Source organism: Rhinolophus sinicus, chromosome 1 (genome assembly GCF_057876585.1).
Source record: "Rhinolophus sinicus isolate RSI-liver-muscle chromosome 1, RSI-T2T, whole genome shotgun sequence".
Taxonomy (NCBI): domain Eukaryota; kingdom Metazoa; phylum Chordata; class Mammalia; order Chiroptera; family Rhinolophidae; genus Rhinolophus; species Rhinolophus sinicus.
Window position 1 is genome coordinate 52,074,206 of NC_142501.1, and position 14,302 is coordinate 52,088,507.

The window sequence follows — 14,302 nt, forward strand, 5'->3', positions numbered from 1 at the left end:
TTTTTAGGTTTTAAAACTTTGTTTGCATATTTAACAATTGTATATTCCAATAATTTAAGTCATTTGAACAAAAAAAAAATGGCAATCTGATTAAACTGCACTTTACAGCTTGCAGGACACGTTGGACGAGTTTGGTTTTTATTCTAGATTTCACTCTCATCCCACCCAGCTTTTCCTTCCCTGCCAGCCAGTAGGCAGATGGGAGAGGCAGGTGCAGCCTTCGTTGTCAGTAGTTCTCTGATATGAAAAGGGGCAGCACAGTCATTTTAAACTGGATCTTACAAAGTTAAACAGCTAAAAGAAGTAAAATAAGAAGGCAATTCTTGCGGAACGTACAGCACATACTGGCAGTGTGTGCCTCGTTATGATTTGCCTGCTTGTTTCTCCTGTTCAGTCATTTCTTTTAAGGCAGTGGATTTTTCTCTTGCATTTCTGTCTTCTTCAGTTTCCACATATCAAATTTCTCAGTCTCAGCCGTATCAGGTTTGTCAGACATGGTTGCAAGGGCTGCGAATGAGTGGAGTCCGACCTGCTCAGTGGTGGTTGCTGAGTCCAGTACTCCGCTTTTGAGAAACTCTTGGCTCAGTAGCTCTGGGCCTGCTACTGGGTCTTAGTAGAGACTGAATGCTTAACCATGGGCCACCATGTTACTGTATGACCTGAAATATCCATCATGAACTGGGTGTTAGCTGACACACCATGCCATAAAGTTGGGCAGCACAGCAGCACTCCATCAAATGGAAATGGTATATACAAGACGGGGCCAAGTAGGCCCTGAAAGCACAAGTAAGGTACATAAAGAAGTAGCCCAAATGCCCATATTTCTCTCTCCCAGCCTGCACCTAAGGCCTCAGAGGGAGTGCCCTACAGTCAGCTGACAGAGGAAGAGAAGAAGCAGGTTTACAGATGGTTCTGCATGACATGCAGGCACCACTCAAAGTGAACAGCTGTGGTCCTACATCCCCTTTCTGGGACATCTCTGAAGGATGTTAGGGAAGGGAAAACCTTCCAGTGGGCAGAACTTTTAGCAGTGCACCTGGTTATTCACTTTGTTTGGAAGGAGAAGTAGCTAGATGTGCGATTATATATCGACTCATGGGCTATGGCCAATGGCTTGGCTGAATGGTCAGGGGCTAGGAAGTAACATGATTTGAAAACTGGTGATAAGGAAATTTGAGGAAGAGGTATGTGGATAGACTTCTCTGAATGGGCAAAAGTGTGATGATATTTGTGTTCCACATGAATGGGGCTATCTCAGCAGAGGAGGATTTTAATACAAGTGGATAGGATGACCCATTCTGTACAAACCAGTCAGTCTCTTTGCCTACCCACCCCTGTCATTGCCCAATGGGCTCATACACAAAGCGGCCATCATGGTAGGGTTGGAGGTTATGCATGGACTCAGCAACATGGACTTTCACTCACCAAGGCCAACCTGGCTATGGCATTCGCCGAGTGCCCAATCCGCCAGCAACAGAGACCAACTGGGCCTCCTGCATGGTACATTCCCCTGGGTGAACAGGCTGATTCATTGGACAACTTCCATCATGGAAGGGGCAGTGTTTTGTTCTGAGTAGAATAGATATTTACTCTGGATACACATTTGTCTTTTCTGCACACAATATTTCTACATTTTTGTGTGTGGATATTTCATATAAATGGAAACTTCCAATAGGTAGTCTCTTACATTTGGCTTCTTTCACTGAGCATGTTTTTGAGGTTTATCCACATTGTAGCAAGTATCTGTAGTTAGATATCTTAGACTGATATCTAAGAGTAAAATATCTGGATTGCATAGTAAATGTATGCTTAACAATTTAAGAAACTGCTGGAGCAACTCTATTTACCAAATGGGATGCTGCCCGATTCGTGAATTGCTCAACAAAGCCAATTAAATGAAAAGAAGAAAGGAAGAAAGGGAAGGAGGGAGGGAGGAAGGGAGGAAGGAAGGAAGGAAGGAAGGAAGGAAGGAAGGAAGGAAGGAAGGAAAGAAGGAACTGCCTAACTGTCTCCAAAGTGGCTGCACTTTGGCAATGTATGAGGATTCCCGTTTCTCCATATTTTCTCCAACATTTAACATGTGTATTTTAAAATATAGCCATTCTATGAAAAACACACACACACAAAAAGCGTTTTAAAAGGTTCAGTTAGGAGGTTAGGGATTTTGAGAAAGGTAAAACTACCCTCTCTCTCATACACACTCAAAAAAAAAAAAAAAAAGACTGAGGTCCTCCAGCCGGGAGAGGACGCTCCAAGCTAGGGCCTCTCCCCCTGAATTTCTCACAGCGCCATCTTACCGAGATTCCGTTGCTAGGAGACGGAGATGCGTCTTTCGGCTTGAGAGCGCTGCCTCTCTGCTCTGCCAGGCTCTGTCTTGCCCCAGGACTGAGATCTAAGGTCCCACTACTGTTCAGGAGCAGTTCCAGAACGCCTTTTTTGGGGGGCATTTTCCTCTTACCCCCTCTAGCACTGGCTGTGGCAGATCGAGGAACCTTGCCCAGATCCAGTCCTTTACCCAGCTATGCCTAAGAAAGGGAAAAAGACCCAGAGGAACCTGTCCGATGAGGAGCAGCTGCTTCTGTTTCAGCAGAAGATGCTGGCAGAGGAGGAGATGATTAAGAAGAAGGAGCGGCTCCTGAGCCAGTTCTTGAAGGTGATGGCTTTCTGTGTTACCCCTGCTCAGCCCCACCCACCCCCTGCGCTGGCCCTGTCATGGTGGCAGCCTCATTTTCATGCTGGTCTCCCCTCCTCCGGAAATCTTGAGACCCAAATGTACTTAGATCTCAGGCAACACTGTTTGGGAGGAAAGGCAGTTCTATGTGGACCATGGGGCGGGGGGCGCTTCAGTGACGTAGAGCTTGGCGGTCACAACTCAGCCCCAGAACTGGGACAGTAGGTGCTGTCAGCTGTCTCTGCTGTTTGAAATTCTGATATTCTCCCTGGAGATGGGTCATTACAAACAGCATCCTGCTCTGATGCCTTCACCCTGAAGAAAGTTCAGCCTTGCCCTCCTTAAAATGCCCTGGGGCTGTTCCTGTCTTACTTGAAACCCTCTGAAAACAAGAACAGGAACTCCCTGAGTGTTAGCCATCAGGAGCTTGGGTCCTTAAGAACAAAGGGGTGAGGTGTCAATTGACACACTAAGTGTGATCTTTGTTATATCAGGGCTGTAGACCCTGACCTCCCAGGGGGGGTGGCACTCATTCCTTGCACAGGACAAGCTGGCCAAGGAGGAGCATAACAGTGCTCTGAACCTTAATAAGATTAACACACAGTGGAGAATGGTTCTTCGAGAAGTCAAGACCAGAGCCCTTCGTAAAGACATCGAGATCCTCAGCCAAACATTTGAACGCGTGGTGGACTGCAAGGACAATGTCATCAAGGTAGGTGCTCTTCCCAAGGAAACGCTTGAATATGGCTGCCTTGATCTCATCTCTGAATAGAAGGTGTCTAGAAAATCAATTCATTACTCAATCTTAAAGTCCTCCCAAGAAGCAGGCTGTGAAGAAAGCCAGGCTATTGGTAATAACAGTTTTCACTGAAATGAAAAATGGAACACTGGGCTGTCATTCCTTTCTCTCACTAAGAGGAGCCATTCTCCTTAGTGGTCTACTGCCCCAAACCGGTACTACACAATACTTGAGTTATAAGGCACAGCAGACATCACCTAAGGACTTGGATTTAGTACCATATCTTCATTTCAGTGCAAGAAGATTCAGTTCCAGAGGGAGGAACTGGCTTGCCCGAGGTCACACAGCTAGTCAGTGAGAGAGCTGGGACTAAAACATGGGTTTCTGGATTCCCACTCCATTATTTTTTCAACCAAATTCTGTTTGGCCTCTCTAATTCGACTCCAGTGACCCTACATAAGATTGAGAAGATTTCCATGGGTAAGAGCAGTTCTGAATCTCTAAGCAATTAACTCAACCAGGCTTCTGCTCTTAGGAAGCTTTTGAATCCATACCATCATTTGTTCTAAGGAATTTTGCTGTATTCCTTCTTTCATTCGATTTTTAACCTGTTTACTGACTCCTTCTCCTTAGTCTTTTCTATCTTAAGTCAAAAACCCCACAATAGCAGCAAAATATACATTGTCAACCTGACATTCCCCCTCTAGAAAACACACATCTTTCCTCACAGCCTAACCTCTAGGGAAAAAAAATTCAGTAGACCTTGGGCAGCTTCGAGTGATACATATTAAGAGTCCCAAATCTGCGAAACCATTATAATTCCTCACCCCACCAGTGATACCACATGGCTTTTTAAGTGACATCTTCAGACCCTTGTTGGGAATTATCAAATACTTGCTGAGCCAATTAGCTTCTTCCTACGCAATAGCTTTGCAGCTAATGGTTACAGTCCCTGCCTTTGGTATATAACACATTGCTAATGTTAAACACCTTCGGGGCCATTCCTGAATAACCGAAACTGCACGTTAAATGCGCTTGCTATCTCCACTTCTTCACTTCCCATTTATCCTGCATCCCACATCTGATGTCTACCCTTCACTAGGAAACTGCTCTTGTAAAGACCACCAGGCCCGAATCATGGATGCTTTTTTTATCATTTAGTTGTCATCTAACCTGACTTCTCTATGACACTGACACTCTTGGTCAGTGCTCTCCTTCTTTAAACTCCCCTTTGGTTTCCATGACACCATTCTTTCCTGGCTTTTCTCCTGCCTCTGGAATCCAGGCCCCTTTGTGAGTTCCTCTTCCTTTCTCCATCCCCTGAATGTCAGGGTTTCCCAGGTTTCTGAGTCTGACATCTCACTCTTTAACCAGGCGTCTAAGGTCTAGACCATCTTACTCGTTACCCTGGCTTTAAATACCACTTATATGCACTGACTCCCAGGTCTGTAACACCAGCCAGGATTTTTCGCTTAAGTTCCACATCCTTATATTCAAACTTCCTACATATCTGTTCCTAGCTGTTGTACTTTTCTCACAACTGAACTCTTGGGCTTCCCCTTCTCTGGCCAGCCCCATTCCCCATACTCCACAATCTGGTCTGCCTTATACTCTCTATTTAGGTGGCTGGTGCCATTCACCACATCACCTAACCCAGAAATCTGGGACTCATCCTTGGTTTTGGGACTTCTTTTACTAAGTCTTACATAAATCTGCTCAAGTATGTTTCAAAGCCATCCCCTGCTCTATTCCCCCGCTGCCCTGCTGTAGTTGAGTCCTGGGCATTATCTCTCATAGGGACTATTGCAATAGTCCCCTGTATTCCAGCCTTCATGCCCAGCCACCTCCAGATCGTTATCTACACAACTATCAGATTATCTTTCTAAAAAAAAAAAATCTGATCATGTTACTCTACTGCTTACATCTCCTTAGTAGCCCCCCTCTTCTACAGGAAAAAAATCCAAACTCCATGGGAAGAACATCAAAGCCCTTCATGATCTGGCCTCTACTGTACCTTTCACATAACCATCCTTGTTTCTTACCTGTGCCTTTGCATCTGCTATTCCCTCTACCTGGAATTTTCTTTTCTGCATCTCCCCAGTCTTCCTGGCAAATTCTCACTCCTCCTTCAAGACTGATACAAATGACATTTCTTCTGTGAAGCCTTCCCCAGGGCTTAGACGTTGGCACTCCGTCCTTTATGTCATGTTGTCACTGGTAAATCATTAACTTCTTAGCACTTTCCACGTTTTACTGTAATGTTCTGTTTATGTCACTCTTTTCCTACCACAAGACTGCAAGTTCCTTTGAGGGCAGTGAGCATGTCTTTTAATTCGAATCCTCGACCTCCAGCACAGGGCTGGCACACAGCAGGTTGAGTAGACATTGTTGAGAGAGTGAATAGCCTTCCATCATCAGAACCGATTTCAGATGATCCTTTTTCATGCTAAACATGTAAGGTGAAAGCTAGCTCTGCCTGGAGCTTGTGGTCATTTACAGGGAGTGCACTCATGGTGTCTGGATCATATGGGATATGATAATATAGTCACATTATTCAAAATTAAAAAGATAAAAAATTATATAAAGTTCCCTCCCACTGGTGCCTTTCAGCCACCCAGTGCCCTTCCTAATAATTTTAGTTTCATGAGTAAACCTTTTTTAAACAAATGGTAGTACTACATATTGCTCTGCCCCTTGCCTTTTTCACTTCACAGTATATCGTGGGGATTATTCCACATTAGCCCATAAAGAGCTTCTTATTTGTTTTTTTACAACTGTATAGTAGTCTGCATTGTAATTTCATATGTTACTTTGTCATCTGTATTTTCTGTATCTTGGTAATTGGATCTAGAAGTTTGGAGGTGTTGTATTCTTCCATTATCTCTCTTTTTGTAATGTTAGCAGCTGTTAATATCCATTAATTCATTGGGGGTTGCAAAATGCTGATTTTCTAATGATATCATTCCTTTTTCATTAGCTTGAATACTTCCATAAAGAAATACTTCCCATCATTTCCCATTCAATTACCGAAAGGTACAGTTTATGTAAGAAAGGCAGGATAAATGCTTGATTCCTTCTCTTACCTAACAAGACACCCTCGGTTCAACTTGTTTATTTTTGCCTCAGACCTCCAAGCAGCCATTGCTCCAAGAATTCCTGGTTCCTTTTAGTGGTAGCCACATTGTTGTAAATGTTTGTTGTCCCTAGGACCCTGGTGGCTACATGGGTTTCCCTGATGTCCCTCTTATTTTACATTTAAGAGTGGGAGAACCAGCACTCTCAGAGCCAAAGAATTGGCATTAGGAACTAAGGGAAAATGTCATTCATGTTATCCAGCTAGCCAGCTGCACACATTGTTCTATTCTCTCACAGAAGCCGTCCAGCCAAAATGGTAACTCTGTTTCCTACCCAGTCTTTAGCTAAGGACCTGTCAGAAGCCGAGGAACAGTACGCCCAGGCTCTGCGCAGCCACTTGCACAGTGTTGATCAGCTATTGGCCCTGCAGAGGTGTCGACTCAACCTCCTAGAGGAAAGTTACAACATGGAGCTGGAGACCCTAACCAAGGAGTTCGAGACAGAAAGGTATGGGGGCTTGAGTCCAGGGGCGTGTCCTGTGTCAAGGAGCTGTCTGTAAGCGGGTGGCCAGCACCCTGGAGCCTCCCATCTTGATTACGACACGACCCCCCCAGTAGAAAAGATCCTGAGTTCCTTCTAAACGAACTCAGGTTTAAGCCTGTAGCCTTAACTTCCCTTTGCCCGTGCCAGGTCCCTATCTGAAACACCGACACCCTTTTTCAACTATCAAAATCCTACCCATATGGCAGGGGATAGGGATGGGAAGGAGACTTCTCACTGTAACCCTTTGTACTTTGTGATTTTTACATCATGGGAATATATTACCTATTCAAAAATCAGAATAAAATAATCTTATTCATTCTTTTTGGCTCTAAAAAGAATGGAGCCTGCCTTCACTCTGTTCTCTTTCAGTACATCAGAGTTTCTACCATTCTTATAATTTCATTACAAATTGCTTTGAGTTGTCATTTTTTGATCCATATGCTTTATCCCTCAGAGCAGGGACAGTATCTTATCTCCTACAGAAAAACAATTATTGACCAACATGAAAAAGAGATTCGCTACCTACAAGATGTCTTCATGGCCATGGAACAGAACTACATAGATTCTGAGTATGAAGGCAAGCTGGAGTTCCAGAGCATGTGGGACGATCTTAAAAACAAGGTACAGAGGGAGAGCAGATGGGCAAGAACTGGGAGAGAAAAATGCTCAAGGCTAGTAGAGCTAGAAGAGATCCCTTTAACCAACAAAATCAATAAAACGCCTGTTGCTACTGTAGGTCCCCCTACTGCCTTTTGTACTTTTGTGAAAATTGGTCAGAGGGAGGACCCTTCTGAAATGTCAAGGAGATGCATTTTAGAGCTAAAAAGCAACAAAGAGATCATCTGGCTTCACTCCTGTGACTTGTAGATGAAGAACCTAAGGCTCCCAAAAGTAATGACCTGTGCAAGTCATGCTGCTGGTTTGTGGTAGAGCCAGGAGGAGAATCTAAACCCCTGCCCCTTGGTGCTTTCTTTCCACCATCCTGGAGGTTGCAAACTTAGACAGCCTGTAGACCTGGGTTTGGGTATGGGGTTCTTTGTTTTTATTGTGCCTCAGTGTTTTGTAAAAAATTTAATAAAGTTCCTACATTTAAAAATTGGGACATTTCACATAAAAATCCAAATTTTACCTTCCCTTGAAAATTTTAAAGATCTGCTGATACTGGGCCATATTTCCAAATGGAGACATTCATGTGGGGCCAAGCAGCTGTGCCCCCTCCACGCCCCGCCCAAAAGAGCGTTTCCTCTGATTCACCACAGACCCCATCTAACCCACAGCACTTATTTATATCATCTGCCTCGTCTTTGTAGGCATTTTCATTGGTGACCCCTGCACTATACTGTGCTATAAATAGTGCAAGAGGGTGAGGTTGCTGGTGGGAGTGAAAGGGCACTAACAGGACAAGCACTGGCTATTTTGGGGCCACTTCCTAGAATTTAGAAGAGAAGCACTTTCTAAGACTGCAACTGGAGAATGTAGTAGAAGATCTGTGGAGAAAGTTCCAGGATGCCCTCAAGAATTACACTGATGCCACAGAGGATCGAAAGGTTGCCTTCGAGACCCTGAGGGTGAAGGATGAGAAGAGCTCCAAAGAGATTGAAGTGCAGATGAAAAAAATACAGAGACTCCAGGTTAGTGCAGCCAACCAGAAATACCCACGGCTTTAACCGCTCCGTTATCCTCTGTTCATCTTCCCCCAGGTTACGCCGGGCCTCACAAAGGGTTGGGATAAACTTTGATTTCAGTCTCCAGACAGTCCTTTTATCTGTCTCTGTCTCTCTTTAGACCCTCAGCTGGTCAACTGTTTCCTCTTCTGTTTCTCCAGGATTCCATAAGTATTGTAAAAGGCAAGATCATGGTGCACAGCCGTGAGAGTGAAGAGCAGAACCAGTACATTCGTGATGACAAGGAGCTGATCCTTGTACAACTGCGGAAACTTAAGGCCCAAAGGACTCAGGCCCGGGAAATATCACAGGAGAACTTAGTCAAGCTCACTCTGGAAAGTAACGCCGCCATCAAAGCCCTGAGAAAGATTGTCGATAAGGTAACAGGGGTGGGGGTGGTCCAAACAAAACCAAGGGGCCAGGCTCCCTGTGAAGTGAAAGGGGTTTGAGAGTGGTAGAGGAGGCTTTCTCCTGTTTTCTGCCTGAGTGGACACTTGGAATACATTTCTTTTATTCCATGTTCCTTCCCCTGTCACATTTTAAATTACATTGATAATGAATTTTATAAAAACATAAAATACTTGGAATAGTGCTTGGCATGCAGTAAGCACTCGTGGTAAGTGTATATATTCCTCGTCTCCCACTTGGATGGGTACCTCCCTTGGTTCAAACAGGGGAACCAGCTCTACTATTCCCCCTCCCCACTCCCTTTCCTAATAAAAGGTCTCTTCCTCTTTCCAATAGGGTGAAAAGATCCTTAAACTTGCTGAAATATGTAGGAAATTTGAGACAGAGGAAGAAAAAGTCCTGCCTTTTTATTCACCAACATTGACTCCCGAGGAGCAGGAGGAGATAGAGGAAATTCAGCCAGAGGACCTTACTGAGGAGCTGGCAAAGGTAAAGTTCCTAGGGCCCAGAGGCCATGGCTCAGAGTTGGGGAGGACAGGGCACTGGGCTGTATTTGCTAATGGGCCCCACCACACACCTTCTCCCTTAAACTCAACTCCCAGGTGATAGCGGACTACATAGGGATGGAGAATTTCTGGAAAAGGTACAACAAAGTGAAACTGGAGCAACTGAGCCTCCAACATAGACATGCCGAGTTGTTAGAAATCAACGGGAAGCTGCGGGAGATGCTCAAGCAGTACTTGGATGGCATCTCAGTGAGTGATGAAGTGCTGAGCCAGCTCAACCCACTGTTCATCGTCAACCATCGAAGCAACTTAACCCAGCCCTTGTCCACACCTGCAACCCAGCCAGGTGACAAAAAACCTCCAACCACGTACAACATCATTGAAGCAGCCCACGTGATCTCCCATATCCTGTGACACAAGAAAATCTCTTTTCAACCCCCAGAGGATTTTTTGAGACCCCTGAGGACTTTGCTATTAAAAATGCCCGTGGAGTTCGTGAGCTCCTTATATCTTTGCCATATTGGACAGAGCAGTCTACTTTGAGGACACTAGGAATATAGCAGCCCCAGGATGTGGAAAGAATAACTAGGCAACTACCAGGAGGCTTATTCCTCAATGACAAATTGCTCCTGGAGTCAGGGCACCATGGGAGCCCAAACCCATACCTTCGGAACCTAGAGATCTTATGAGAAGATTCTAGACCTGGTCCTTGGAGTCAGGACAGGAACAGAAGGCTGGAGGAAGAGGTGATCTAAATCCTCCAACCACCCTCATGCCAGGGAAGATCCACCTCAGGGTGCCTTTCCCCAGTCCTTTACCTCATTCCCACTTACAAAAGTAGCCTCAGAAAGGATCAGGTGAAGAATGCAAAGAAGTTTTGTGTTTTTTTAATTATTATTATTTATTACTTCTTTTTGTTCTTGTTTCGTTTCTCTTCCTTGAGCTTCTTTTTGGAGACTTTGGGCCTGTTGGCCTTTTTGTATAGGTGATACCCAATGAGGCTCAGAAGGGCTGGCACCATGGCCATGCCTACCAGAGGCAAAATGCCCTTCACCAGCTTTTGCCAGTAGTTGGCTCGGATCAGTGCAATCAGCTCCACGTCGAACTGCAGCACTGCATCCGCTGGAGGCAGAGAGGAGGTGAAGGTTAGGATCTCTGAGTTTACCCAGGACTCTGAATCTGAACGAAAACAAGAGGGCAGGCCACACCAGAGCAACAACTATGCAACTGGCAAGATTTAAATATGAGGTTGAGTTACCTTAGACAAAGACAGAAATGGGTTTGAGCAGAGTCTAGTGATAGTCATGTTTACCCCAGATAACACAAGTGTGGCTTGTGTTCCATGATAGGTCTTTAACAGCACAGGAAAACTTTCTGTGGACCTGAAATGTACATGCTGTTCTCCATTTATAAGCGGGAGAAACCTCGGTTCTAACTGTACTCCATTTCCAAATAGCCACATGGATACAATCTTTGCAGGGCTGAAATTAATTGGATTTAAACTAGACTTTTAAAAATTCCACCAACCAATAAACACACGCAATACGACTGTTAAAAAAGACAGGTGTTTCAACATATGAGCTGGAAAGGAAGAAGGATGTGTCTTACAAAAGTAGGGGCGGGGGAATGAGTGGAGGGTGGGGGAAGAAATGCAGACAGAAGCAGCACTGGAAAGAGGGAGGTAATAGTGCTTTGGGTAAGACTGTTTCTCTTTAGTTCCCCTACCCTCTTCCAAAGTCTCCCTGGAACTAGGATAAGAACTTTTACCCCAATACTCTGAAGTACAACACATTTTAGCTAATAGAACATTTATTATAACCAAAAGCAAGAGATACGCATCTTGGGAAATCTATCCAGTCTCAGGCCTTTAAGGGTAGGTATCAACAGTAATCTGTGAGGGCTTTTAAAGTTATGGGGTGGGCATGACTTTTAAAAGTTGCTGGTTTTTGTTTCATTTTGTTTTGAATTACTTGACTGTGACCATTTTTACTATCTCTTCTCTGAAGGCTGAAAGGAAGAGTGGAGATGTGGTGAGAAGTCATGCCATCTGCACAAATGACAGTGGAACTGTAGGAAAAAGGCAGGAAAGAAGTCCAGAGTTCTGGGAAGGGTGGCACAGGCAGGTGTCTCCCCCCTAAAAAGCTGCTGGCTGCCAGAGGGTCAGCCAGGTGGCCTTAACCGGTTCTGTGTGTCTAGTCCCTGTGGTAACCTAAGGAGGAAAACGTGGTCCTTTAGGAAGCCCTAGCCATTCCTTTTAGCAAACTGAGTTTAGACCTTCTCAAGCTCCAGACAAGTTGTGTAGCTCCTTGTAGCTCTTAGGGACTAGGTATTTTGATGGTCTGAGAGAGATGTCTAGTCAGATTACCTGGGATAGACGGTGGAAAGCCCCGTTTTCCATAGGCCAAGTGAGAAGGAATGATTGCCCTGCGCTTCTCTCTGAGGGAAAGAATGTAAGTCACAGCCAGAGGTGGGACCAGGTGGGCCAGCAGCCTCAGTCCATCAGAAGCCCCACCAGCGATATCCTCGGAATATTCACACCCAAAACACGAACTTTCCCACCTGGCACCAAACAGGTGGACCAGCAAAGATGTCCATCCCCCCACATGCCTCCATTCCTCCAACAAAACCCACAGTCAGAGAGGCGCAGAGGCTTTGGATGCCCTCAGGGCCCAGTGACCTGGACCTGCCCAGTGCAAAGCCAGGGCCCTTTATCCCACCTACTCTTGCCTCCTCTAGGAGTAGGGATAGCAGAGAAAGCCTCAACCCATGCAAAGCAGGTACCCAAGCCCGCCCTTGCCCGGATACTCACCCCACACACATGTCAAGAAGGCTCTGCTCCAGACCTTGAGGAAGAAGACACCACTGAACAGGAAGCTACCTACATTCCCCAAATCCCAGGAGAGGAGATCAAAGGCTCCCCTTTGACCCTTGGTTGAGCAACCTACTTCTCAAATCTCTGGCTTCAAGTAGGGTATGGGGCAAGAGGAGTATTAGAGGTGGGATTTGAACCTCAGGAGGTGGCTGGTAGAGACCTGGGGGGGTCTTACTAATTCCCCAGGTGCATTTCCAAGGTAGCTTAAGGGTTGAAGAGGTTAAGAAAGCACTTCTGGCTGAGAAGAACAGGAAAGGGAGGGAAGGGCCACATACCTGGGATCACCTGCTTTTGGCCAAGTTCTATAACCAGAGGGTCTCTGGTTAGGGAAGTGTCAATCACGCGTCCATCTACCAAGCTGCCCTGGGGAGAGAGAGCATCCAGAGCGCACACCTAGTACTTCTCACTCCCAGCCGGGCAACACACACCTGGGCTGCTGGGCGGGGCAACCCGCTAGCAGCTGCAGCCTAGCGCTCCCCTCCGGGCAGAAGGGAACAGGAAGCCCCAAAGGGTTGGCACTTCTCGGAGATCTCTCCACCTTTCACTTCTCAGTGCCCAGGAGGAACTGGAGGAAAAGCAGGGAGGGGAAACGCGCAGGGACGAGCGCCCCTCCCCCACCACGTGCTCGAAGACCCCAGAGCCCTGAGTTACTCCCAAACTACTTGCCACGTGTCCAAGCCAAAGCTGACGTGTTTCATCAGGGCCCCGCCCCCTCCCAGTCCCCGCCCCGGCCCCCAGACCCCTCACCGTGTAGTGTATGTGAAGCGTGTCTCCAAAGGCAGCGGGCTCCGCACACGGTTCGGGGGGCTCCACCTATGATCGATCCGACTACAGGAGTCACGGAAGATCCTCCAAAGATTCCGTTCTTGTCCCTAGACCCGGCACCCCCCAACTCAGTTCCCGTACTTCCTCTCCTCCCTGCTCGCAGGTTCCTTTCAACCCACATTCCTGCACAAGGCCTGGCCCCCCCGCAGACCCGGACCGTCTCCTCACCAGGGTCTCCACTTGGAGGGTCCGGACAGGACTTTCGGTTTCGAACCCGGTCTCAGCCTGGCACACCACACCACTGAGCAGCAGCAGCGGCAGCAGACAGAGCGGGAGTAGTGACGGGTGCAGGGTCATGACTGGACACGGGGCAGGGCGCGCGGCACCAGCACAGGCTGCTCTGGTGGCGGTGTCTAGGACAGCGGATCCCTCGGTGCCTAGGCCAGATTGGACGGGGCGGGTCGCAACGCACCGGCTCCTCCTCCTGCAGCCCTTCCTCCACCTTGTCCCCACCTCCTGTAGGGAGGAGGCTGCGGGGAGCCCCCCTCCCAGCCTCTCAGAGAGGGAGGTCGCGGATCCCGTCAGCCCCTCTGCGGGCCGTTCCACAGCGAGAGGCTAGGTCACATAACGGCACCCATTTATGATTACCTCCTGCGTGGCGGGCACTTGCCTGTACTCCTCCAAACCACCCTGAAAGGCAGGCATAATTGTCTCCATTGTACAGATGAGTAACTGGATGCTCAGGGTAACTCGCCCAAGGTCATCTAGCCAGGTGGTGACAGGGACGGGATTCAAACCCGACTGCCAGAGTCCAACGTACTTGCTCTCTGCTCTTGCCTGAAAGAGCCGCGCCTCCTCACACCTATTCTGGCAGCGTCTGGCTGGCCCATCCCACCCCAGCAGTTGTCAAAGGCAGCACCCCTCTCCCACAGCCACGCCTTCAACTTGAATTTCTGGAGGTCATATATCCAAAAGAAAACAGGGAGCCGTCCCATCCCCCTGTCCTTTAGAAAGCTCATTGAAAAAGAGCAAAGGGCTATTTCCAGGTCAGGAGGGCGT

The 14,302-nt window shown here is 47.0% G+C and overlaps 2 protein-coding genes and 1 pseudogene across 5 annotated transcripts; 1 reads left to right on the forward strand and 2 right to left on the reverse strand.

The window, feature by feature from the left end:
• Window positions 1-362: 362 nt before the first annotated feature.
• Window positions 363-624, reverse strand: LOC141568675 (thymosin beta-4-like; annotated as a pseudogene).
• A 1,692-nt stretch (window positions 625-2,316) lies between these two features.
• Window positions 2,317-11,560, forward strand: DRC2 (dynein regulatory complex subunit 2). The gene is made up of 8 exons (XM_019724676.3): window positions 2,317-2,653; window positions 3,216-3,383; window positions 6,823-6,992; window positions 7,511-7,649; window positions 8,462-8,659; window positions 8,854-9,072; window positions 9,437-9,589; window positions 9,703-11,560. Exons 1-8 carry the CDS (start codon window positions 2,522-2,524, stop codon window positions 10,018-10,020), a joined length of 1,497 nt encoding a protein of 498 aa, XP_019580235.2. The 5' UTR covers window positions 2,317-2,521; the 3' UTR covers window positions 10,021-11,560.
• On the reverse strand, window positions 10,478-14,031 carry FKBP11 (FKBP prolyl isomerase 11). 4 transcript variants are annotated; one of them, XM_019724678.2, is made up of 7 exons: window positions 13,892-14,031; window positions 13,472-13,680; window positions 13,226-13,291; window positions 12,754-12,841; window positions 12,416-12,449; window positions 11,972-12,042; window positions 10,478-10,728 (listed from the first exon to the last, which is right to left on the reverse strand). In XM_019724678.2, the coding sequence occupies exons 2-7, from the start codon at window positions 13,598-13,600 to the stop codon at window positions 10,511-10,513; spliced, it is 606 nt and encodes a 201-aa protein (XP_019580237.1). In that variant the 5' UTR covers window positions 13,601-13,680; window positions 13,892-14,031; the 3' UTR covers window positions 10,478-10,510. The 4 variants fall into 4 exon arrangements, with proteins under 4 accessions (XP_019580237.1, XP_088655233.1, XP_074181856.1 ...); XM_088799107.1 differs by lacking the exon at window positions 13,892-14,031 and having other exon boundaries at window positions 13,472-13,817; XM_074325755.2 differs by lacking the exon at window positions 13,892-14,031 and having other exon boundaries at window positions 13,226-13,350; window positions 13,472-13,608.
• Between the last annotated feature and the right edge of the window lie 271 nt (window positions 14,032-14,302).

Excerpts from the sequence above, each read along its gene's own strand:
- DRC2 (XM_019724676.3), top strand. The coding sequence starts at position 2,522 with ATGCCTAAGAAAGGGAAAAAGACCCAGAGGAACCTGTCCGATGAGGAG. Across the intron at positions 9,073-9,436 it reads TGAGAAAGATTGTCGATAAG|GGTGAAAAGATCCTTAAACT; the intron begins GTAACAGGGGTG and ends TCTTTCCAATAG. Across the intron at positions 9,590-9,702 it reads TTACTGAGGAGCTGGCAAAG|GTGATAGCGGACTACATAGG; the intron begins GTAAAGTTCCTA and ends CTCAACTCCCAG.
- FKBP11 (XM_019724678.2), bottom strand. The coding sequence starts at position 13,600 with ATGACCCTGCACCCGTCACTACTCCCGCTCTGTCTGCTGCCGCTGCTG. Across the intron at positions 12,842-13,225 it reads CGCTTCACATACACTACACG|GGCAGCTTGGTAGATGGACG; the intron begins GTGAGGGGTCTG and ends CTCTCTCCCCAG. Across the intron at positions 12,450-12,753 it reads CCAAAAGCAGGTGATCCCAG|GTCTGGAGCAGAGCCTTCTT; the intron begins GTATGTGGCCCT and ends TTCTTCCTCAAG.